The 26,696-nt window shown below is 42.5% G+C and overlaps 1 protein-coding gene across 4 annotated transcripts; it reads right to left on the reverse strand.

Annotated features, from left to right (window-relative positions):
- Nucleotides 1-992: 992 nt before the first annotated feature.
- slc35c1 (solute carrier family 35 member C1) lies at nucleotides 993-26,696 on the reverse strand. 4 transcript variants are annotated; one of them, XM_048606833.1, is made up of 3 exons: nucleotides 26,565-26,696; nucleotides 15,278-15,783; nucleotides 993-1,842 (listed from the first exon to the last, which is right to left on the reverse strand). In XM_048606833.1, the coding sequence occupies exons 2-3, from the start codon at nucleotides 15,750-15,752 to the stop codon at nucleotides 1,283-1,285; spliced, it is 1,035 nt and encodes a 344-aa protein (XP_048462790.1). In that variant the 5' UTR covers nucleotides 15,753-15,783; nucleotides 26,565-26,696; the 3' UTR covers nucleotides 993-1,282. The 4 variants fall into 4 exon arrangements, with proteins under 4 accessions (XP_048462790.1, XP_048462789.1, XP_020390732.1 ...); XM_048606832.1 differs by lacking the exon at nucleotides 26,565-26,696 and adding an exon at nucleotides 15,918-16,022; XM_020535143.2 differs by lacking the exon at nucleotides 26,565-26,696 and adding an exon at nucleotides 15,914-15,977.

Raw genomic sequence — 26,696 nt, forward strand, 5'->3', positions numbered from 1 at the left:
ATTGAACATAGTAAAGTTATATATTATTAATATTCAACTTGACTAAAAACAAATTGTTATACTTCAGGAATTAGCTTCCAAATGAAAAACAGTATTTAAAAAAAAGTGATTAAAAAGATTTTATTTTCAGAGTATCAAAAATGTTCTAGATATATAGTATTTTAATTGGTAGGTTCAGACCCATTACATAGTACATATAGAAAACCCCCACAACAGTCAAATAGTACTTTTTGCCCAACTACAATGAGTTTTCCATTTAAGTGAAAAAAATAAAATAATTTTTACAATCAGATTACCTCAGGCAAAATTTTCAACAATTAAGATGCGTCTCAAACAACTAAAGTAAACCTTTTGATCACCCTGTGCCTCTTCCAATTTTATAAACTGCTATTTAAACAGCATCCCTACCATTACCACAGAACTCCTAATGTTACATAGAACATTTTACAATTTGTTTCTACTTGTGTGAAAGAGCAAAATTAGAGACCATCAGTATTAAAAAGTGATGAAGACATCAAACAGGATCATCTTTATTAACAGAAAGTAGAAGTTGTTATCACAAGGAGTGGCTCAAGCAAATAATATAGCTGCTTTTAAGGGGACATTAGATGAGTATATGCAGTGTACAGGACAAAGAATTTCCACATGAAACACTGATACTAGGTATATTGAAATGCAGAATGAGACGAAAAGCAGTTACAGCTTTCACAAGAGCTCCTTGGGAGTGTAACAGTCTAAGACAATCAATTTCTGAAAATGCTAAATGAACAAATGCTATAGACCAATAGCCAATGAACAATAATTTGTATGAAAAAAGTATTCCCTGGAATTTTTCTAATATATAGTACAAATCCATTTACCCACAAAGATTTCAAGAAACGATCATGGACTTGTACAGCAGGAGTGGTGTGTTAGTGCATCTGCCAACAAATCCAGTGCGTGAAGGACAATTATCAACCATTCAATAAGTGGTGTTTCAACAACACAGAGGATGCTCTTAAATAAACCAACTTTATTAATATTGGCACTGTGGACGCTGCAGTGATTGTCCCATGGAGCACATGATGTGTTAGTGTCTACTTCTGGTCATTGGCAGTAGAGAGGAAAACTTAGATGAGAAGAGGTCAGCTCATATTGATTGACGAAGGAGTGCTCCAAAAGGTGACAGTTGTGCAAATTTGAATGTTTGCCACTTTCCATTCTCTGACCACCCAGACTCTCCTCCATCATGGCATACAATCAAGCTTCCACTGCAGACAAAGTCTAACTGAATACCCATATTTTAGACTCCAGTTTCATTCTTCTCACGATTTCTGTTTGCTGTTTCATCTTGCACTTTCTTCATCTCTAATCCCTTTACCCAGGTGTATGCAAAGGATCCAAAAAGGACCAGTATGTTACTAGTCCACCAGAGAAAGGTCTTTAGTTCTTCATAGTAAAACACTGCCAGAACAGTTTGTGCACACGCTTTGGCAGTACCAGAGACATTGTGTGTCAAGGGACTGGTGAATTTAATCTGCAGCCCTGTAACATATCCAATAGCAAAACCAAACATACCTCCCAAAGTCATTACACCCCAAAAACTAGTGCTGCTCATTTTGTCAAAGAGGTACAATGTTTTCAGTTCCCCAGTGATTGTAATTAATGGAATAAAGAGTATACAGGCGTTGACATTGTTGTAGTAGGTTAATTTCCAGATGCTGCCATCTACAGCTGGCAAAACCTTCTTTGTGTATATGGCATTCAGGGACACACACAAACTGGCAATCACACCAAACATTACTCCGGCCCAGGACAGACTGCCTGTTGCACCTTCCTGATTTAATCCCAGGCAAAAACCACCTGTGGGAGAGAAATGATAAAAATGATAAAGCAGAAAAATCTACATCTTTAGTAATCAGCGAGTGTCCTTCAATTACTTAGAAATGCTAAGCATTTTGCTCATGGTGTATTTGACACAATAATAGAATCTGCAGCAAGTTATAGTCCTTCAAACCAGTCTTGGCTTCCGGCCGGTTTGGTCAGACAAAGGTAACAGGTTTCCAGTGAGCCTCAAACAATACATATTATTCATTTATGGCCACAAGGAGACGGTAGAGAAAGGGCTGACATTCCATTTGAGAATGTATGTTCTTGTTTAACCCTCACATTCCCAAAAGTTGCAGGCAGGCCTTTGAATTGCTCATCTAAAGTCAGTGCTAACTCACCCAATGGAAATTTAACATGCCAGACTCCTTTTAATTCTGGGCATTTTGTTCAGACATTCCTAGCTCTGGTAAAACAACTTCAATCTCTCCTCATAACTAATGACTCTCATATGTGACATTATCATAAGTATGTCCTGCGTTCTTTCAATAGGTTTGAGGCAAACAAAACAGCTAACTATTTACTTGAATAAGTTTTTGACATTGTCTGTTTGCTCCTGCACTCACTGCTTCTATTTGAGACCTGTATCTGCAATTCCTCAGTCACTCTAGGATACAGTGCATGCCGGATAGCCATGTGTAGGAAATGCCTCCAGTTGTTCTCACTTAAGCTCAGGGTTTCAGAGCAAAAGCGGCTGGAGTCACTGCAGTATTTCTTGGAGTTCACATTCCAGGAGGTGGCCATCCCATAGCTCGAGATTTTAGGAAGATGGTAAGTGAGTGGTCAGCTGACAAGGTATGAAGATGCAGGAAGTGAAGATTCCTTCTGGAATATGGCACTCTCAAGTAGGTTCTCAGTGGGGGAATGCAATCCAGAGCATTTTCTCAGCACCATGGGACAAAAGGCTGTACAGAAGGCCAAGACAAAATCTGGAAATATAACTATGATTGGGGTTTGATCAGAGGTTTAGACAGGGATTTTCTGTGAGTCTTGACGGATTGTTCCCACCCTAATGTCAGAGTAAAGGACATCTTGGAGAGACTGCAGAACATTATGAAGGCACTTAATATTTGATATTTCTTGAAGGATTTGCATTTTGATGGATTAAAGAAAGATTGATTTATTTCAAGATCTATGTGGACGTCTGGCTCAGTTTAAACAAAAGTCATTGTGGTCATGATTTTCAAAATTACAAATTGTATTAATTTGTTGATCGGCAGCTTTGCTCAAAAATACTGTTACAGCACCAAAAATGGATAATGCGCATGAAGATTCAAATCTATTTAGTTGGAATTGAAGAACAGCTGAAAAGCTATTATGCTACTGGGTATATACCACCAAATAGTGTAAACGCCAGAAAGGAGCATATTGCAAGCACATTTCTGAAAGATGCAAGAACTGTTGACAAAGAAGAAATTAGGTTATCTATGCAGACTGGGAAAATAGTAAATTGAAAGGCAAATGGAGAGAAGGATTCCACATGAACAAACTCTTGCTTAGTATGTTTCCAAACCAATGAGGAAGAAAGTGTTGCTGGCTACATCTCTGGAATGGTATGGAGGCATGTCAAACATGTTTCATTCAGGAAACTGTGATCGTAATATCATTAGGTTTATAATAGTAATGGAAAAGGAACAATTAAATGTGAAAATACTCAACCAGCAGGGCTAATTTTACAGAGTTGAGAATGAATCTGGCCCAGGTGGATCAGAAACGAAGACTAACAGGTAAAGCAGAAAATGAGTAAGATGAGGCCTTTAAAAAAGAAATAGTTCAGGTACGGACTGGAAATACTCCTATGAGGGGTAAAGGAAGGTCATTCAATGCTAGAGCTGTCTGGATAATTAAGTATAGAGAGTAAAATTAAATGTTCCAATCATTCTGTCGAATATCAAATTTCATTGGAAAAGTATAGTGAGAATTGAAGAGGAAGCAAAAGAGGCAGAGTCATGAGAATAGAGTAGTAACTAAAATTAGGAACAAAGGGAATGCAAATATCTCTTGTAAACATATAAATAGGTACAATAAAAAAGGAAGGCTGTGACCCAGAAGGATCATAAAAAGGAAAAGCAAGAGACCATGGCCAAGGTATTAAAGGGGTACTTTGCAAGTGTCTTCATTAAAGAATGGATGAGTTATCTAAGGGTCTCATGCTCCAAAGAGACAAGTTTAAACCACAGCAGCTGGGCGAATTTAACTTCAACTATATCTTATATCTGGAAGAAAAAGCTAGTCTCAAAATAATCCTTAAACTACTAAATTATCATAAAAACCTCAGGGAAGGAAATTTGCCATCTTTATTTGGTCTGGTCTATAGGTGACACCAGACTCATAGCAAAATGGTTGACTCTTAACTGCCCTCAGAAATGGCTGAGCAAGACCCCGACGTATCAAACCACTCTTTCTCCACTGCATTTCCACAGATCACCAACTTGACATGGTGGAGTGGCTCATGTGCTCAGACGATCCCATGCAATGCCATGGTGGCAAAGACAGGGCAGCTGCCAGACAAAGTGCAGTCCAAAAACTTCTCAAAAGCACAACTAGCAAAGGAAAACTGCGTGTCTCACTGGCTGTAAACATGGAGGAAGCCTGCAGCTGCAAGGTGGTCCAGGTCAGCGTGGCTTGACGTGTCACTGAAATTTAATCGCCAACTCGTCAAGATTATGGGGTCAATGATGGAATGTCAAAGTTAAACAAAACCACATACAGGCTTATATCAGAGTTCATTTGCCAAGTTGTGTGGCAATGGAGGACAGACCCTAAATCTAGAATGTGTACACCAGGGGACAGCTGCATGAAGGTTGTTGGACATCTGTGTTGGGACACAGTCAAAAAATGTGGAGCTGGAAAAGCACAGCAAGCCAGACAGCATTCGAGGAAGAGGAAAGTCAACGCTTTGCATTGGAACCCTTCTTCAGGACTGGGTTGGGACAGAAGTATCTTTTGGGCAACAGCATCTGGGACCATAAGACCACAAGATATACAAGCAGAATTAGACCATTGGCCTATCAGTCTGCTCTGCCATTCAATCACGGCTAATATGTTTCTCAACTTCATTTTCCTGTATTCTCCCTGTAACCTTTGATCCCCTGACTAATCAATAGTCTATTCTATTTCTGTCTTAAATGCTCTCAATGACTTGGCCTCCACAGCTTTCTGTGGCAATCAGTTCCACAGATTCACCACTTTCTGGCTGAAGAAATTCCTCCTCATCTCAGTTTTAAAGGGTTGTGCCTTCTCTATGAGGATGTGCCCTGGGGTCCTAGTCTCTCCTATTAGCGGAGGCATCTTCTCCGTGTCAACTCTATCCAGATCTCTCAGTATTTTGTAAGTTTCAATCAGATCCCTGTCTCATCCTTCAAAACTCCATCGAGTACAGACCCAGATTCCTCAATTGCTCCTCATATGATAAGTCCTTTATCTCCGGGGTCATTCCTGTAAACCTCCTCTGGACCCCCACCAAGGCCAGCACACCATTCCTTAGATATGCGACCCAAAACTGTTTATAATATTCCAAATACGGTCTGACTAGCATGTCACCCAGCCTCAGCAGTACATCCCTGTTTTTGTATTCTAGCCCTCATGAAATGAATGCTAACATTGCATTTGCCTTCCTGGCAACTGAAACTGTATGTTAACCGTGAAAAGAATCCTGAACTCATTTTCTTCAGTCCTTTTGTGCTTCATATTTTGGAATCCTTTCTCCATTTAGAAAATAGTTTATACCTCTATTCTTCCTACCAAAGTGCATATCCTTATATTTTCACACATTGTATTTATTCCATCTGCCATTTCTTTGTCCACTCGCCTAACCTGTCCAAGTTGTTCTGCAGCTTCCCCACTTCCTCAACACCACCTGTCCCTCCACCTATTTTCGTGTCATCTGCAAATTTAGCCACAATGCCCTCAGTTTGTGGATTTGTGACCAGCTTGTGATGACAAAGGCCACCTGCTTGGCAACAACTACGTGGTTGGCTCCTGGGTAACGGAACAGCTTGTGAGTACAAGTGACATTGCCAGAAGCATTTGGACCTCGAGAAGGGGATGTGGTGTTTTTCTCTCTGCAGTAAAAAAAATCTAAAACCTGAACAAAGCTACTGTACTTTCCCTTTCCAGCTACGCTTAGAAATAATGTTTTCTGTCTACGTCTGTCAGTGTATGGGGGTTTTTTAGAAGAGGACTAGAGTTTTAACTAATAAAAATAGGTGTCTACAATTCATTGTTGTCTACACGGCTAGCATCTATTTATTTATTATAAATTATAATCTTGTTAAGTTGAGAAATCTGCTCCATGCACTCTGTCTGTCTGGGTCTGAACAGGTAGGTAAATTGGAGAATCTTTGCAAACTACATTAAAATATTTTGTGACGACTTTGGAACAGCTGGACTTGATTTTCAGCGCCACTCCAAAGTTGTGACAATATAAAACCACAGACGCATTCTAGAAAAAAGCAGGCATTGGTACTTCCTGGATTATGTCATTGCTGACATTAAAGATCGAAGTGATACCTGTATCACTCGATCCATGTGGGAGACTGGTGCTTGTTGGACAGATCATTGACCTGCAATGTCTTTGTGCTAGGTGGAAGTGTAACACCCAAAGACTAAGATGATGATCAACATTTCAGCCCTAAAGCAGCCCACAAGAAAAGAAGAATTCCAAGTGCGGCTCATGACCAATCTGGAAAAATCACACATCCAACTCAGTTCCAGAAGCGTATTATCAAATAAAGTCAGCTGTACTAGGCTCCTTTGGTCAGGCACTGGGTTGAAGCATTGTCATCACCAGGACTGGTTTAATGAAAATGCTGAACTGACAGACTTCCTAAAACACAAACAAGCAGCCTTTATTGCCAGACAGAACAATCCAAGGTCACAGTCAAGAAGGTAATTTTCCAAAAGCTGAAGTCTGAAACCCAAGACAAAACTAGAAGGTAGAGGAGACATGGTGGGAAGAAGAAGCCCAAGAGATCCAACAATATGTCGATCATCACAACAAAGAAACTTATCTGAAGCCATGTACAGGCTAAGCCAAATGGACAAAAGGCAAAAGAACTCCATGCTGGCTTTGGAAAAGTAACAATTATAACGATCCGCATGAAGGGCAAGAAATCATGCTGCAGGAATTATCGAGGAATTTCCTTCTTGTCCACTGCATAAAATATTGTCTCATACATTGTCCCAAATTACCTACTTCCTGCAGCTGAGAAAATCCCTCCAGCTGGAGAGTAGGACATAGCCATGCATTACATCTTTTCGGGAAGGCTCCCCACACTGTGCCATTCAGACATTTGACAGGTCCACAGCAGGCCTTTCCTAGGATCAAGAAACCTAGAGGCAGAAATCTTGCTTGCTGAGAGTTAGCTGCCAATCATAGCCGGCCCCTGAAATGAATTGCAGTTTCACAAGGTGGTGGTACAGGATATAGGACGCAGGTGAGTGGTGACGCAATGGTAGTTGCAGGTTGGGGTTTCAGGTGAGAAGGGCGGTCGGCAACAAAGTGCTTGGACTCATCAGGAATAGAATGCTTTTGAATGAGCCTCTCATCATGGGAGCCTGCTAGCAGGACTGCATAGGGTTGATGGCTGTGGTCCCACATGGCAAGGCCTATAAACACACACACACACACACTCATTGCTGGGTTAATACCACTGGTGGCAGGGTGAGGCGCTTAAGTAGGCATTATAACCCAGTTCAACCCTTTAGATCAACTGTTGTGTTGTTTTACTATTAAATATTGTGTCAATGGAAAAATGCTTTATCTCATTTGTCTTCATGCCAAAACTAAATTGGCCGTCATTGAAAACGTACAGTATGTGAATGACTATAGTGTCAATGCTCACTCTGCACCAGAACTGCAAGTCACTCTCAATCTCTTCATTTCCACATACAAAGAATTTCTGTCTGTTCCTTGAATGTTTCCAAAATAAAACTCGAATCATTCCACAGCTGGCCATACAATTATTCCACCTCTCTCACGTTAAAGGAAAGAATCTGGAGTATGTTGAACACTTCCAATATGTTGGCAGCCTCTTCTCTCAAAAGGCCATCATTAACCAGATCAGTTGTGACCGCTGTCAGGCCTTCTACAAACTACGGAAGTGAGTGACTGACAACAAAGACCTCCATAACCCAACAAAAATCCTGGTGTAAAAGGCAGTTGTTATCACCACTCTCTTGTATTGCAGTGACACCTGAACTGCACATCAGTTTGATTCAGAGATCTGTTGTTTGAGAATTGGCCTGACTGATCTCATGGCAGAAACATGCAGCCCTGAGTATACACCATGCTTGAATTGATGGACAGCCAACACTAATCAAAGCATTATAGAAAAATGGAAGAGTAAAAAAAACTGGACTTGCTTTGACAAGGTCACCGTCAACCAATGTACACCCTGTCCTGTAAAAAGTTTCTTCACTAAATCTAGGGACTTGTGCCAAAATTAGGAGAGGAGTCCACAGCCACAAGGAACAGCCTGACACAGTCATACTTATCCATTATATCTTTCAGATTCATCCATCACCATTCCAGGGAATATTCTTTTCAACTGGAGATGGTTGCACAATACTATACAGTCAGATAAGTGTAACTTTGACAGTTGTGCAACCTTGTGGCATCTCATAACATCAGGTCAAAAATGAGCAAGGAAGCCTCCTGTTAGTTGCTCAGTTGTGGGAGGGAAATAATCGGCAGTGTTCCTGCATATTAAATACGAGCTGGAAGAAGCATTGAGGCTGGCAAGGGCACAGAATCTACTCTGGAAGGAGCACTTAAATAACCATCAACTGGAAAGACTTGGTAGCACCACTACAGACCGGGCAGGTTGTGTCCTAAATGATATATCTGCCAGACTGCTTCTCTTAACCTCTGCCACAGGCCCAATGCAAGGGAAATGCCTACTTCATCTCACCCTCACCAGTCTGTCACAGATGAATTTGTCCATTACAGCCTTGGGAGGAATGTCACCATACAAGATCTTTGTGGAGATGAAGTGCTTTCTGCAGAGAGGACACATTTCAACCTGTTGCGTGGTATTATTGTTGAACTGATTGGGATAGATTCAGAAAATATCTAGCAACATTAGAATTGTATTAAACTATCTGTGACCTTATGGCACTGTACACCCCTCACTGGCTCATTACTATCAAGCCAGAAAACCAAGGATAGGAGAACACGTCAGAGCAGCAGCAAGCATACCCTAAAAATGAGTTGCCAACCTGGTAACGGTACAACATGGAACATCCATGCTAAACAACAGAAGCAGTACGCTACAGATGGAGCTAATTGATCCCACAACCAATGGATCTGATTCTACAGTTCCGCCAGTAGAGGACAATTAAACAACTAACTGGAAGAGTGAACTCCAAAACATTTCCATCCTCAATGTTTGCAGAAATTAGCATATCAGTGCAAAAGATAAGGCTAGAGCAGTTGCTACTATTTCCAGACAGAATTGCCAAGTGGATGACCTATCTTGGCATCCTCCTGAGGTTCCCAGCATCACAGATGCCAGCCTTTAGTCAATTCAATTCACTTTACATGAAGAAAACGGTAAAGGAACTGGAGTCATGAAATGCTATGGGCCCTCAAAACATGCCAGCACCAGTACTGAAGACTTAGGCTCCTGAACTATTCACGCCCCCAGCAAAATGTTCCAGAACACCTGTAACACAGACATCTACCTGATGATGTGAAATTTGCCCAGGTATTTCCTGTTCAACAAAACACAAGACAAATCCAATCCAGCCAATTGCTTAGCCAAACTCATCCTCACCCCCAACAACTTCTCTTTCAATTCCTCCCACTTCATACAAAGGGGGTGGCCATGGGTACCCGCATGGGTCCAAGCTATGCCTGCCTCTTTGTAGGTTACGTGGAACAATCCCTCTTCCGTACCTACACTGGCCCTAAACGCCACCTCTTCCTCCGTTACATTGACGACTGTATCGGCGCCGCCTCGTGCTCCCACGAGGAGCTCGAACAGTTCATCCACTTCACCAACACCTTCGACCCCAACCTTAAGTTCACCGGGACCATCTCTAATACCTCTCTCACCTTCCTGGACCTCTCTGTCTCCATCTCCGGTAACCACCTAGAAACCGATATCCATTTCAAGCCCACCGACTCCCACAGCTACCTAGAATACACCTCCTCCCACCCACCTTCCTGCAAAAATGCCATCCCCTATTCCCAATTCCTTCGCCTCCGCCGCATCTGCTCCCAGGATGAGGCATTCCACTCCCGTACATCTCAGATGTCCTCGTTTTTCAAGGACCGCAACTTCCCCCCCTCAGTGGTTGAGAACGCCCTTGATCGTGTCTCCCGCATTTCCCGCAACTCATCCCTCACACCCCCTCCCCGCAATAACAACCAAAACAGAATCCCCCTTGTCCTCAAGTACCACCCCACCAACCTCCGGATCCAACGCATCATCCTCCGACACTTCCGCCATCTGCAATCCGACCCCACCACCAAAGACATTTTTCCCTCCCCACCCTTCTCTGCTTTCTGGAGGGACCACTCTCTCCGTGACTCCCTTGTCCGCTCCACACTCCCCTCCAGCCCCACCACACCCGGCACTTTTCCCTGCAACCGCAGGAAGTGCTACACCTGTCCCTACACCTCCCCCCTCACCCCCATCCCAGGCCCCAAGAAGACTTTCCACATCAAGCAGATGTTCACCTGCACATCTGCTAATGTGGTATACTGCATCTGCTGTTCCCGTTGTGGCCGCCTCTACATCGGGGAAAACAAGCGGAGGCTTGGGGACCGCTTTGCAGAACACCTACGCTTGGTTCGCACTAAACAACTGCACCTCCCAGTCGCGAAACATTTCAACTTCCTCTCCCATTCCTCAGACGACATGTCCATCCTGGGCCTCCTGCAGTGCCACAATGATGCTACCCGAAGGTTGCAGGAACAGCAACTCATATTCAGCTTGGGAACCCTGCAGCCCAATGGTATCAATGTGGACTTCACAAGCTTCAAAATCTCCCCTCCCCCTACCGCATCCCAAAACCAGCCCAGCTCGTCCCCGCCTCCCTAACCTGTTCTTCCTCCCACCTATCCCCTCCTCCCACCTCAAGCCCCACCCCCATCTCCTACCTACTAACCTCATCCCGCCCCCTTGACCTGTCTGTCCTCCCTGGACTGACCTATCTCCTCCCTACCTCCCCACCTACCCACCTACACTCACCTTTACTGGCTCCATCCCCACCTCTTTGACCTGTCTGTCTCCTCTCCACCTATCTTCTCCTCTATCCATCTTCTATCCGCCTCCCCGTCTCTCCCTATTTATTTCAGAACCCCCTTCCCCTCCCCCATTTCTGAAGAAGGGTCTAGGCCCGAAACGTCAGCCTTCCTGTTCCTCTGATGCTGCTTGGCCTGCTGTGTTCATCCAGCTCTACACCTTGTTATCCCAGCCAATTACAACCCTCTCAGTCAACTCTCAACTATCAGTAAAAGCAATGAACAGTGATGTTGATGACACTGCTTGAGAGTACTTATCCACTCATGACCTGCTTGGCAATGCTCAGTTTGGATTCCACCAGGGCCACTTGGCTACAGATATCATTATCCATGTTATGATCATGGTGGAAAAGAGATGAATTCCACTGGTGAAAGGAGAATGATTGCCCTTGACACAAAGGCAGTATTTAACTGAATGTGGCATCAAACAGCCTGAGCAAAATTACAATCAATAAGAACTGGGGAAATCTCTCCATTGGTTGAAGCCCATATTTAGCACAAAGGAAGGTGGCTGTGGTTAATAGAGGCTTATCGTCTCACTCTGGGACATCACTGCAGGAATTCCTCAGGGTAGTGTTCTTCAGCTGCTTCATTAATGACCTTCCTTCCATCAGAAAGTCAGAAGTCGGATGATCACTGATGATTGCATAGTTCATTCACCACTCATAGCTCCTGAGATACTGAAGCAATCTGAGGCCACGTGCAGCAAGGCCTGGACAACATTCAGACTTGGACTGACAAGGTGTAAACATGATTTATGCCACACAAGTGTAGACAACAATTACCTCCAACAAGGATTTAGTAATCTCCTTTTGACGTTTAACAGCATTACGATTTCTGCATCCTCAGAGTTATGATAAAATGACTGCAGCACAAAAGGAACCATTCAGCCCAATGCGACTACGCCATCCTTTGAAAGGGCAATTCACTGAATGACACTCCCATTCCTTCTGTCGGATAATGATACAATTGCTTCCCGATTCAACCCGCCTCTATTTATTTGTATGTTGTGACTCCAAAAGATTTTGAATATCTCTATCAAATCTCCTCTGAACCTTCCCTTTTTCACAGAACAGAAACTTTTTTTTATGTAATGGAAGTTCCTCATCCCTCGAATTGTTTTTGTGAATCTTCTCCGCACCCTCACTGTAAGCATCTTTATATCCTTCCTAAAGTGTCATGCCCAGAAGTGGATGCAATACTCCAGTTAACGCCAAACCAGTATTTTATACAAGTTTAACACTTCCTATCTTTTCCAATCTAGGCCCCTTCTGATAAACCTTAGCATGCCAAGCGCTTTAGAAGTGCTGCTCTCTCAACTTCCTTGTCACCTCCAATGATTTATGTATAGATACATCAAATCCCTCTGCTCCTTGGAACTGCACCATTTATTTTACATTGTCTCTCAAATTTTTTTCTACCATAAATCACTTCTCATTTCTCTGCATTATATTTCATTTGCTACTTGTCTGCTCATTTCACCAACCTGGCTGTGTCCTGCTGAAATAATTACTGACCACTATTCTTGTTTTCTGTCACTCGGCTAATTTTGTATTCATGTTGCTACTTTTAGTCCATGACTTTTAACTTATTGTGCAGCACTTTGTCAAAACCTAAAGTCCATACTATACCACATCAATAGCATTACCCTCACCAACTTTTTGTTATCTCAAAGAAGCTAAAGCAAGTTGGTTAAACATGATTTGTCCTTAACAAGCCCATGTGGGAAAATTATGGCCAGCGTCTCAGTGATTTCAATTCTCACTTCCGTCAAGTATTCTTGGATCATCTCATTGTTGATCAGAAACCAAATTTGATGAGCCACATAAATACACTGGCTATAAGAGCAGGGAAGAGGCTAGAATTCTGCCAAGTAACTCACCTCCTGACTTCCCAAGACCTATCTATCATCTAAATGATGAGTCAGGAGTGTGATCAGAACTCACCACATGCCTGGATGAGTTTAGTTCCAGCAACATTCAAGAAGTTCATTCTGCAAGGCATTGAAGCAGGCTTCTTTATAGGCATCCTATGCACCAGCTTAAATGTTTACTCCCTTCTCAACTACTGAAGCAAAGTGTGGGTCATAAACAAGACGCACTGCATCAAAATTGCCAAAGCTCCTTTGCTGATGCCTTTCAATCCCTGATCTGTATCACGTAGATGGACAAAGGCAGCAGATGCATGGAAGCACTGCCACTTGCAAGATCCTATCCAAGTTGGGATGGTGTGAGACTTGGAAATATATTGTTCTTTCACTGTCACTGGATGAAAATCTTGGAACTCCCTTCTTAACAGCACAACAACCACAGTGCTTTATCAAGAGTAATTATAAGTGAGCAATTAAAGCCAGCCTTGCCAACAATACACACATCCCACAAGGATGTCACGATTTTGGGAAGAGGCCAGAAGATATTTATTAAAATAGTACCAGGTTTGAAATTTTTGGTTTTATGGAGAAACTGATTAGTCTCCATGAAGTAGAGAAAGTTCAGGGGAGCTTTGGTAGAAAGTGTTCAAAGTTATGAAGGATTTTGATACATTTAAAAATTGAAACCGATAATTTCTATCAAAAGGAAAATGAAGTGGAGAAATCTACAGTGCTAGGGAGAAACAGAAGGAATATGGGACTAATTCAATAACTCCTTCAAAAGGGCCAACACAGGGTGATTGAGTCAAATATTTCCCTCTGTGCTGTTTGATGTTATGAATTATTACATTCATTTATCAATTAGTACAAAATGTATTAGTTTGTCTGGCCACATTGCAAGGATTTGTGTACCTGAAATCCAGAAATGTCTCAGCTCTTCCACTCAATTTATTGTTTAGTGCACATTCTGTCCTCAATCTGCCGCAAAGTATGTAGCATTTTGTGAACAGCCCTGCATTAAATTTAATTGGCAGAAATCTGGGTGCAGTCTTCATTCCTCAGTTGTAAGAATATGAACAGTTTATCTGTTTAGTGTCTATTCTGCACTTGTCTCTACGCATATCAGCGGTGTCCTTTCCCCAATCAACTAGCCCAGCAACAAGGTGCTAATACCTAAAACCCATTCCTCACCAGACTACCAAAGGGATGGGACTACTTGGCACTCAATTGCAGCAAGAGACTCCCAGCAAAACAGTGGTAATAATCCCTCAAGAGATTAAAGATCCCCACTTCTTTAACCATGTCAACAGTTGCCTGGGTCCTAACCTCTGGAATTTCCTTCCTAAACCTTTCTGCCTCATTCTCAATCATTTTAAGATTCTGCAGGGAATTTTAAAAATCAGCAGGGTCATGTTTCCCTCCTATTTTCTTCTTTGACACAGTGTCAATGTTTGATGACATTCCTACACACATAAATACTGTGATGACAAGAGCAGGTCAGAGGCTGAGAATTCTATGGTCATTCTCACCACTGCCCAAAGCCTGTCTACCTTTTACAACACACAAGTCAGGAATTTGATGAAGTACAAAGTATGTAGCATTTTGTGAACATCCGTGCATTAAATTTAAATGGCAAAAATCTGGGTGCAGTCTTCATTCCATTTGCCTGAATGAGCACAACTCCTACAACAATCATATAGCTCGACACTATCTAGGACAAAGCAGCTCACTTGATTGGCACTCCATCTACCCACTTTTAATATTCACTTCCCGCACCACCGATGCAGTGATAGTACGTCCCATTTACAAGATTCACTGCAACAACCTTGAAAGATGCTTTAGATAGCACCTTCCAAATCAGCAACCATTACCACCTATAAGGGGCACGACACGAGCAACAGACACGTGAAGCAGCACCACCTCCAAAATAACCTCTCCCCCGCACACCCCACCAACCCAATAAATCACACACGGAAACGATCACCGTTCCTTCAGTGTCACTGGCTCAAACTCCCAGAACTCCCTTCCCAATAGCATTATGGTGTTCCTATTCGTCATGGACTCTGGCAGCAGTTCACGAAGGCAACTCATCACCACGTTCTCATGGGCAATTAACGACCAGCAATAAATGCAGCGACACCCGGGATTTGAAAATAAAGCCTTTTACCTGGCATGCACAAATAATAAACTGCAGTATTATAAAGTCCACTGCAGCAATTATCGTCTGCAAAAGTATTTCTGTGTAAATTACGACCATAAAGCTGACTGTAAAAATTATTCTTCATTACCTATAATGACCCCACAACACAATATGGCTCTGAGTGATGTAGTTTGTTTGAGTATCACATAGGACAGCAGGACGTTGAACACGGTAGTCAAGGAACGCCCAACATTGTAGAACGCCACTCCGACGTACTTGAGGCACAGATTGTTGAAAGTAATCATTCCGATAAAGACTAGGGACAAAGGAAGAACCCCTCTGGAAATCTTGGGGTCGAACCCAATTGAAGGAAACTCCACCACACTTGGGCACAAAACGCTAAGCACATTCAGCAGCCAGCAAAGTAACACTGTCACCAAACACTGGAAGAATGTGACAAATAATGGCGCGTCCAGTTTCAGATCCGGGCTGTCCAACAAGTATTTGTTTAGGAACACCATCGTGATCGACGTAAACCAGTACATAGCCACCACACACGCGATTCTCACTGCTTTCGTTATAAAAGACTCGGAACTGCCCTGCTCCAAGTTGGACAACGCCATTTTGAGAATTTTCGATCGTTTCAGCGGAGTCCTGTTCATGGTGAGCAACAGAAATGAATGTGGTTAAAGAACATGCAATGTTTTAAAGTACTTTGTAGTTACTATTAAAATAACAGTTACCGATGCAAAAATAATAAAGAGAAGGTAAATAATGAACACACACACTCAAACAGCCAGCCCGGCGGAACAGACACAAGGCGCTGGTTAGCCTCGCACACGCTGCATTTCCGGGTAACGTTCCATCCGTGTATCAATTCCCGGGTCGCTTAGCAACTGAAGATGAAGCAACGTTCCATGTGTCAGCGCTGCCCTGGGACCATGAGTCTGCACCCTACCCATCAATTAGAGTCATAGAATTTTACAACATGGAAAGTGGTCCTTCTGCCTAAACATCCATCTATTCGAGTCCCATTTTCTAGCACTTGACTTTAGGAAGAGCGCAGTAGATGTTTGCTAAAATGGTCCCAGGTTTGAGAGTTTTGGTTTTGCGGAGAGACACTATGAAGGATTCTGATACCATTAAAAACAGGGGCAGATAGTATCCAGTCTTGTATGATTGATTGATTGGTTTATTGTCACATGTACCGGAGTACAGTGAAAAGCTTTGTTTACCAGCAGAACAGGCAGATCATAGTCAGCAAGGATGTTCAGATCAAACCTTGCAAAAAAATACTTTGGCATAGAGGTTACATTGCACAGGACGTACGCTAGGCAAGATCGATACTATGGTGTTTCAAGTGCTCATTTAAATACTCCTCATGCCTCTCCCACTCTTTCAGGCAGTGATTTCCAGCTATCCAGCTGGAAAGAATATTCCTCAAATCTCTCAGAACATCCTTTTTTAACCTTAAAACTGTATCTACTAGTTATTGACACCTCTACTGGGGGGGGGGGGGGGGGGGGGAGAGACATTTCTCCTTATCCCTATTACTGTGTCTATGCCCCTGGGAGCTTTGTACACCTCAATCAGACCCACCCACTCCCCGCAAGACTTCTCTGCTCTACCGAATAAAACCCCAGCCTATCTAGTCTCTCTTCGTAACTGAATTGCTTCAACCTTGGCAATATCCTGGTGAAGTTCCTGCAATGCAGTCAAATTCTTCCTATAATGTGGTGACCAGAACTACACACAGTACTCCAGCTGTGCTTTGAATAATAAAGGCAAGTGTCCCTAATGTACCTGTCCAACTGCCTTTAAGGATCTGTAGACCTGCAAACCAAGTCCCTCTGATACTTGTACTTCCATGGGAGTATTTACATTATCTGATTTATATCATCTGATAGTTTAAGGCTTTCCTCCTTGCTTTTTACCATACCACCAATGTCCATGTCATCGGTGAAATTGCTGATCATATCTCCTACAGTCATGTCTGGATTAATAACATACAACAAACTGCAAGAGACCCAGCACCAAACCTTTTGGTACATCACAGACAAAGGCTTCCAGTCACAAACATACCCTTCAACCATCATCTCTTCCTGCCACCTAGCCAATTTAGATCAATTTGTCAAATTGTCTTGGTCCCATGAAGTCAAAGAGAGGTTTGAATTTGCGATTCTCCATTGCTTCCATTATATACCGCCCATAGTCCCTGGTGAACTAGAGACTGAAGGCTAGTACTACACATCTGCAAATTGTGCATGCTGCTTAATGCACAATCTGGCTTCAGGTAGCTGAATACAGCTCTGGAGCCAACATCCAAGTTTAGTAGGTGATTGAAATGGAAAATGGAATGTTGACCTTTATTTCAACATCAATGGAGTACAAAAGCAAGGAGGTTTCGCTAAATCAATGCGAGGTACTAGTCAGATTACGACTGGAATACCGTGAGCAGTTTTGGGACTCTTATCGAGGAAAGATATACTGGCATTGGATGCAATCCAGAGAAGGTTCATGAGGCTGATCTCAAGTGTGGAGGCACTGTCGTATGAGGAGAGATTGGGTCTGTACTCATTGAATAAAGAAGAATGAGAGGCAACCTAATTGAAGTGTAGAAAATTCTTAGAGAACTTGACAGGATAGATGTGTAAAGCTTGTTCCCCCTTGTGAGAGAGTCTAGTGTAGTGATTGTAATGAGGTCAGCCAGGTGGACCTCAATGAATGTGAGTTCCCTGATTGAGGCTATTAATCTGGTCCATTCAGGGAGCTCTGCCTGAAAGATAAGAACAGGAGTGTCAGGTATCCTGTTCAATCTGAGAAAGATGGATTGTGTCAAGGACTCTCCACGTGTAAATAACGGGTGACTTGGTGATGGGACACTGGCATCTATGGAGTATTTCAATGGTGACAAGAGAAAAGCACACTCCTGAAAAAATTCACTAGCAACAGATGTCTTTGAGTTGGGGTAAGCATTTCTGGTATCATGCTGTTATTTGGGAAGGTTGACTCGTTCGATCCTGCTGTCGAAGACTGGACACAGTATGTGGAAAAAATAATATTTTCCAAGCAAATGCCATTGGGGCAGAGGAAAAACAACAAGTAATGCTCCTGACAGCTTGTTGCCCCGCAGCTTTTTCGATTATTCGGAGCCTAATATTCCCTGAGCCATCAGATACTAAAATCTTTCAAGAGTTGACGGATTTAGTTAAGGAATATTACAACCCTAAGTCTCCTAATTCTGAGATGCTATTGGTTTTACTCGGCAATTCAAGAACCAGGGGAATCCGTATTGGTATTTTTGATGCAGTTGAGATGACTGGCAGAGGCATGTGACTTTGGCTTAACCCTTAATGAGATGCTGAGAGACCATTTGATATGTGGGATTAGTTATGTAACAATGCAAAAGCTATTAGCAGAAGCCCAACTGGAGTTCAAACAGGCACTACAACTGGCTTTATCGTTGGAAAATGCAGCAAGTGGAGCATATGAGTTGCAGGGTATTCCGATGGAAGTGGACACTGTCGCCAGTCCGACTGAGCTTGGGGAACACAACTTGAGTGGAGGCAATTGCATGACCTCACTCAGGACGTATCCCGAACAGAGGAATGCTAGGTCAGCCCACAGCAAAACACCAACACAAAGGCAAGCCTGGGCCTAATGGTTAACATTTTCTTCAGGATCTGGGCCAGCAAGCCATTGTAGCTGCTGCTGGTATGCGGACTCGAGACAGCAAAAGAGTCCCACTAGACCTAAATTAAGTAAGAGAACTCATTGACCGGTATCCAGAAGAGTGCACATTCCTGGAAAGTCCACCTACATCTGGTTTGGAACAGTTAAATTGATTAGCAACATCCAAATTAGAACCAATCAGAATAAACTTCTGGTTAAATGGTCATCTGGTTCTACTAGATGTCAATACTGGTTTAGCCGATTTAGTGATTGCGCAACCAGTCTTTATCAAAATTTGCTCTAAACTTCAACCCTTAAGTTTGTGCAATACTTCAGCTAGAATGAGAACCTACACCAGTGAACCTTTAGAGATTAAGAGTACAACTTCGGTTCCGGTCTCTTATGAGAAGCAGCTAGTTCAGTTTCCACCGATCACAGTAAATGGCTTAGGCCCAAGCTTGATGGGGCAAAATTAGTTGAGAAAAATTCACCTTGATTGGCTCAACATTTTTTGATTAGAAAATGGCAGCCTGAGTGAAGTCCTAATTAAATACCTGGACGTTTTTCAGCAAGGTCTAGGGCCTATCAAAGGAGCCAAGACCACTTTGCATTGTTGACAAGGAAGCAGTTTCACGATTCTGCAAGACCTGTCCAGTGCCATTTCCCTTACGGTCAAAAATAGAGCAGAAATCAGAAGGCTGGAAAGCGAAGGAATCAACAAAACAGTCCAGTTTGCAGAATGGGCAGCACCAGTCATGCTGATTATGAAGCCCAATGGGCCAGTTCACCTTTGTGGGGATTTTAAACAAATAGTGAACTGTTTTTCACAGCTGGATAAACACCCAATCCCTTGCATTGAGGATTTATATGCAAAGCTGGCAGGGGGCTGTCTTTCACAAGGCTGGACATGAGCCAGGAGTACTTGTAATTATGGTTAGATGAGGATTTCCATAAGTATGGTGGAGCAGACTTAATGGGCTGAATGGCCGTAATTTAGCTTCTACGTCTTACTAAAAAAATGATCAATCACAAACTCAGTTCTTTGGGATGGATTGAGCCTTTTCAAATAAAAAAAACTCTAATTGTTACACAAAAACACAATGCAATTCAGCAATATAATTGTGTTCTTGCAAAATATGCATTTTGATGTTTATATTCTATTTAAAATATTATATTGTAAAATAAAGATTTCAAACAATGAGAATAATTGCAATCAGGGTTTCTTCAAAAATCACTGAGTGATTCACATTCTTCGTAACTGTTTTCATCGATGTCTCTCCCAATCGATTGCTGAGAATTGATTGTATTTTAAAATATTTAACAGTTTGCAGTTGTCAGTTTTCTGGTCACTTGCCTTGCTTGTTGATTCAGATGTTTCCCCAACACTTCAGGTCTGATTTTCTGCTCTTTTACTTTGAGCCTATCAGTAATGATAGGCTGTAGAGTGCAATGTTGGTTTTGGTACACCAGCATATAACTACAAGGGGTCTGGGATTTAACTGTTGAGAAACAGGAAACACATGCTGGGGTTCAGGCATAAGGGCTAAAAATTCACCCAGGCACATGAGTCATCATTTGCAACCTGCCTATGCTAGTTGCATGAAAACGTGGTACTGCCTCTTCATTAATTTGGTATCAGAATTTAAACATTACACAAAAGAGAGATTAAATTGAAGTTTTTCCTTGTGTAGTCATCAGGAATGAAATGTGAAAAAAAGGCAATTTTAGAAAGGAAACACAACTTTTATTCAATTATGTGATGTGGGTGTCACCACCAGCAGTGGTGGTGCATTGTCTTTGTGAACCCTTGCAGTCCATGGGGTTAGTGAAATAACTCCAGACGTGGAGAATCCTTGACATTGATCCAGATTTCAGAGTGAACAGAACTTCTGACACACCTGTGCTTATCTGTCAGCCAGGGCTCCCTGACTGGACCAGATTAACAGCCCCAATCAGGGAACTCTGGTCTGAGGTCCACCTGGCTGACCTCATGACAATCACTATAGTTAGGTACACCTAAACTACGTTGGGAAGGGACTTCTAGGATTTTGACCCAATGACAGTGGAGGAACAACAGTATAATTCCAAGTCAGAATGGTGTGTGACTTGGAAGGTGAAGTGAAACTATTTGGGAAAATTGTTTGAGTGATATTTAAATGCTCATTAATAGCTCTATAATAGACAGAATATAGCCAGGAACATCTTTTTTAAGCAGGGAGATGGAAAGTATAACCAATTCTATTGGTATTTGGAATGTGTAACTAATGGGGAGGCAATAGCCTAGTGGTATTATCACTAGACTATTAATCCAGAAACTCAGCTAATGTTCTGGGGACCTGGGTTCAAATCCCACCAGGGCAGATGGTGGAATGTGAATTTAATTTAAAAAGTCTGAAATTAAGAATCTACTGATGACCATGATTGTTGGAAAAATCCATCTGGTTCACTAATGTCCTTCAGGGCAGGAAATCTGCCATCCTCATCTGGTGTGGCCTACAAATGACTCCAGATCCACAGCAATTGCTACAAAGTCTCAAAGAAATGAAACTGGATGGACCACCTAGCACCAGAAAAGACAATGACAGAAACGGCCCTGTCAACCCTGCAAAGTCCTCCTTCCTAACGTCTAGGGGCTAGTGTCAAAATTTGGGGAGCTGTCTCACAGACTAGTCAAGCAACTGCCTGGCATAATCATACACATGGAATCATACCCTACAGACAATGTCCCAGCTACCACCATCACCATCCCTGGATAAGTCCTGTCTCACCAGCAGGACAGAGGTGGCGGTAGATTGATATACAGTTGGGAGGGAGTTGCCCTAAGAGTCCTCAATATTGACGCTGGACCTCATGTAGTCTCATGACTTCAGGTTAAACATGGGCAAGGAAACCTCCTGATTAGCACATACTGTCCTTCCTCAGCTGACAAGTCAGATATTCTTCCATGTTGAATAAGGGCACCCAAAATGTACTCTGGGTGGAGGATTTCAATGTAAAAGAGTGGCTCGGCAGCAGTAGTACTGATTGAGCTTGCTGAGTCCTAAAGCACATTGATGCTAGATTGGGTCTGCAGTAGGTGATGAGGGAACCAATAAGAAGGAAAAACATACTTTACCTTATCCTTACCAATCTACCGGCTGCAGATGCATCTGTCCGTGACAGTATTGGTAAGAGCAACCAGCACACAGTCCTTGTGAAAATAAAGTCCTGCCTTCCCATTGAGAATAAACTCCATTGTGTTGTTTGGCATTATTACATAAATGGAACGACTTCAAACAGATTTAGCAACTGAAGACTGGGCATCCATGAGGCACTATGGGCCATCAACCCATAGACTCCAAGAAATAGACTCCAGCACAATCCCTAACCTCATGGCATGGCATATTCCACACTCGACCATTACCATCAAGCCATTGGATCAATCCTGGTTCGGTAGATGGCATGCTAGGAGCAGCACCAGGCATACCTGAAGGTGAGGTGTCAATCTGGTGAAGCCACCAAACAGGACTACTTGCAAACCAAACAGCATAAGCAGCAAGTGACAGACAGAGCTAAATGATCCCACAACAAATGGATCAATTCTAAGCTCTGCAGTCCTACCACTTCCAGTTGTGAATGGTGGTGGACAATTAAACAACTCACTGGAAGGGGAAGCTCCACAAAAGTACCATCCTCAATGACGGAAGAGCCCAGTGCAAAAGATAAGGCTGAAGCATTAGCAGCAATCTTCAGCCAGAAGTGCCATGAGGACGATTCATCTCGGTCTCCTCCAGTGGTCCCCAGCATTACAGATACCAGTCTTCAGCTATTTCGATTCACTCCATGTGATATCAAGAAGTGGTTGAACACGCTGGATATTGAAAAGGCTATGGGCCCCGACAATGTTCCAGCAATAGTACTGAAGATTGGTGTTCCAGAACTTGCAGCTCCCCAAACCAAGCTGTTCCAGGACAGTTGCAACACTAGCCTAGTGGTATTATCTCTAGATTATTAATCCAAAAACTCAGCTAATGTTCTGGGGACCTGGGTTCAAATCCCACCATGGCAGATGGTGGAATGTGAATTCAATAAAAAAAATCTGAAATTAAGAATCTACTGATGACCATGAAATCACTGTTGAATGTCGGAAAAATCCATCTGGTTCACTAATGTCCTTCAGGGTAGGAAATCTGCCATCCTCACCTGGTTTGGCCTACATCATCAGTAAAGTGATGGAAGGTGTCATCAACAGTGCTATCAAGCAGCATCTGCTCAGCTTGGGTTCCACTAGGGCCACTCAGCTCCTGGCCTTATTAAAGCCTTGGTTTAAACATGAACAAAAGAGCTGAATTCCAGAGGTGAGGTAAGAGTGACAGCCCTTGATATCAAGGCTGCATTCGACCAAGTGTGCCATCAAGAAGCCCTAGCAAAACTGGAACCAATGGGTCTTGGGGTAAATGCTCCACTGATTGGAGTCACACCTGGCCCATAGGAAGATGGTGGTGGTTGTTGGAGGTCAGTCGTCTCAGCTCCACGACATCTCTGCAGGTGTTCCTCGGGTGGGCCCAGCCAACTTCAGCTGCTTCATCCATCATAAGGTCAGAAGTGGGGACGTTTGCCGATGATTGCACAACGTTCAGCACCATTCACAACTCTTCAGGTACCGAAGCAGTCCATGTTCAAATGCAACAAGATCTGGACGATATCCAGGCTTGGGCTGGCAAGTGGAAAGTAACATTCGCACCGCACAAATGCCAGGCAATGACCATCACATTAACAGACAATCTATCTACTGCTCCTTGACATTCAATGGTGTTACCATCACTCAGTTCCTCACTATCAACATCCTCGGTGTTATCATTGACCAGAAACTCAACCGGGCTCACCACATAAACACAAGAGCAGGTCAGAGGCTAGGAATATTGTAGCAGGTTCTGCTATACCACATGTTCCAGCAACGCAAATTGGCTATAAGAAGACTGACAAATAGGGGAACACTGTTTCTAAAATGTGAACTTGTGTTGGCTATAATGTGATTCCATTGGTGTGCGGAAGAGTACATGTCGATATCACATGATCGTTTTGTGGGCTTTGTCCTGAGTACACACAATGTTAGCATCGAAAGGGTCTCTGCGCTAGCATCATGTGATCATTTCGCAGACTTTATCGTGAAGCACTTTCTGTGAGACGTACAATACTCCATGATTTTCATTTTGTTTTGCAAACTCTGTCATGTTACCCACAAAAATGCGAGGAAAAAGTGACAGGAAAGTTAGCAAGAATCATCCTGGTGATAAAATTGCGGGTGATGAACATAAAAGAAAGGCTGTAACATTGGACTGTAACACAGTGTTATCCTTTGTGTTAGGCTTTTGAGTGATTTTTGAGCAATTTTGAGTGATATTTTTGGTGGTCTGCCCCTAACTCTGCTTTTCCCATAGGCCCTGTTATTTCTATCGCACAATTTTCCATAACGTGATGTTGTGCAGGAATGCAACTATCGCTTTATAGCAGAACCGAATGTAATTCACCTCTTGACTCTCCAAAGCCTGTCCACCATCTCCAAGGCATAAGTCAAGAGTGTGATGGAACATTCCCTGCTTGCCTGGAAGAGTACAGCTCCAACAACACTCAAGAAACTTGACACCATCCAGGACAAAGCAGCCCGCTTGATTGGCTCGACAACAACAAGCAACCATTCCCTCCACCACCGATGCTCAGTAGCAGCAGTGTGTACTATCTACAAGATGCACTGCAGAAATTCACCAAAGATCCTCAGACAGCACCTTCCAAACCCACAACCACTTCCATCTAGAAGGGCAAGGGCAGGTGATACATAGAAACACCACCTCCTTCAAGTTGCCCTCCAAACCAGTCACCATCCTGACTTGGAAATGTATGGCCGTTCCTTCACTGTCACGATGTCAAAATCCTGGAATTCCCTCCCTAATGGCATTGTGGGTCAATGTACAGCAGGTATATTTTTCTTCATCTGAGGTCTATTCATTTGCTGCCACTTATAAAATCCCCCTGTGTTCCCACTGTTCGTCAGTATGGCCTCAGGACGCACATTTGGTCTCAGTGGCAGGACTCACCACACGCCTGTAATCAAAAGGAACTCAGTGGTAGAGAAGGCCATTCAATCTATCATGCCTGTGCTGGCTCTTTGTAAGAGCGGAATAATTAGCCCCACTTTCCAGTTCTTTCTCCATTGCCCTGCAAATTATTATATAGATCAAATTCTCTAATGAAAGTTATTTTGAATCTGTTTCCTCCTCCCTTTCAGACAGTGCATCCAGATCATTTGCAAAGAGACCGTCTCCTTGTTTAGTCCCGTAATTAGTGCAGTGTCTTGCTGGGCTGCATTTTCTCTCAATGTTTCACAGGAAGAGCATTGTATTTTAATAAATCTGTTCCCTTTCCTTACTGACCCATCGAAAAACTTAATGATGTGTTGCAGCTTTTTAATTAATGGTCCTCTGGGAACGACAGCTTTCTTTGTTTTTTAAAGCATGACTAATTAGAGTTAGTTCTTAAAGAAATCGTTGAGATATTGATTTAATAGTCTATATATTTAGGTACGAGTAGAACATCTTAAAGGAGATTTTTTTTCATGCTCTTGAAATGACTTGTTGTTGGATCCATACAGCTTTTTCCAAACATTTAAGGGTCAGTTACTCAATCTGACTCCTGCAGTGTGCTGTGGGACACGAGGCCAACAGAAGTGGCTACTGTGACCCCTGATCATAGACCAGAATGGCAGGGTAAACCAGATGGGCTTCCTGTTTTTTTATATTTTATGCTAATACATTTACTTTTTGAAATAGAGGGTTGCAGATCAAGTCTTACTCCAAACAATTCAAAACTGGGACACTCCCAGTGCAATATTGAGGGAGTGCAGCACTGTCACAGGTACCTTCATTCAGACAGGATGTTAAACCAAGGCCCTCTCTGGCTCTTTAAACGGATGCAAATGATCCCATTTTTCTTTTTGAGGAAGAGAAGTTTTTTTTCCCCTCAGTGTCCTAGCAAATATTTAACAGTCAACAAATTTAAACGGATTATTTGGTTTTTATCACACTGACTTTGTTGGAAGCTCGACTTGCACAAATTATCTGCTACATTTCTTATATTGCACCAGTGACTATGCTTCAAAAGTATTGCATTGGCTGTGATGTGCTTTGAGACATTCCGCAGTCAGGGAATAAGTATCACCTTGCACAACAGGGTGAATTAGTCCAGCTCACCTTCAAAAGAAGCCATGGGATCTTTTATGTTCACCTAACAGGGAACCAAAAATTTAAACTTACCTTTTCACGACAAGGCTTGGAAGCTGGGAAGTATAATCAGTGGACTGAATTTTACCAGATATCAGCTGTGTCAATTTTAAAGAATTTCATAGAGGGCTCCTATGATTCTTTTCATGGAGAGCTTCAGTGAATTTTCTCATGCTGTCATCCCAAACTTTCCTTATTACCAATGCATCATGCAAGATTCATCATGTTTGAAAGAATCATTTGGAATTCAAAGTTTCAGAGCCCTATACACTTAGCTAGATCTTTAGTCTTTCACCACTATGGACAAGACACACAAGTTTCATTCTGTAACTATGATGCTTTATCAAGTTTAATTATTAAAAATAGCATTGGAGACAAAGAAAAAGAATGCAAATCTGATCATATGATGTTAAATTTGGCAAGAAAATACATCAGATAAAGAAAGAATTCAGTGCAATTGACATTGTGGCAACCATCTTTGAGAAAGTTAAAAATACATCATTGTACCTTAGTAGTTGAAGCCACTTTGAGGAAACCTCTAAAGAATACACCAAGAAGGGACACCGGATCCAAAACGTTGGCTCTGCTTTCTCTCCACAGATCCTGCCAGATTGCTGAGTTTCTCCAGCAATTTCTGTT

This window comes from Rhincodon typus, chromosome 17 (assembly GCF_021869965.1).
Source record: "Rhincodon typus isolate 14 chromosome 17, sRhiTyp1.1, whole genome shotgun sequence".
NCBI classification, from domain to species: Eukaryota; Metazoa; Chordata; class Chondrichthyes; order Orectolobiformes; family Rhincodontidae; genus Rhincodon; species Rhincodon typus.

Coding starts and splice junctions, on each gene's coding strand:
- slc35c1 (XM_020535136.2), bottom strand. CDS start 15,791: ATGAACAGGACTCCGCTGAAACGATCGAAAATTCTCAAAATGGCGTTG. Junction 1,843..15,277: donor GTGTTGTGGGGTCATTATAG/GTAATGAAGAAT, acceptor TCTCTCCCACAG/GTGGTTTTTGCCTGGGATTA.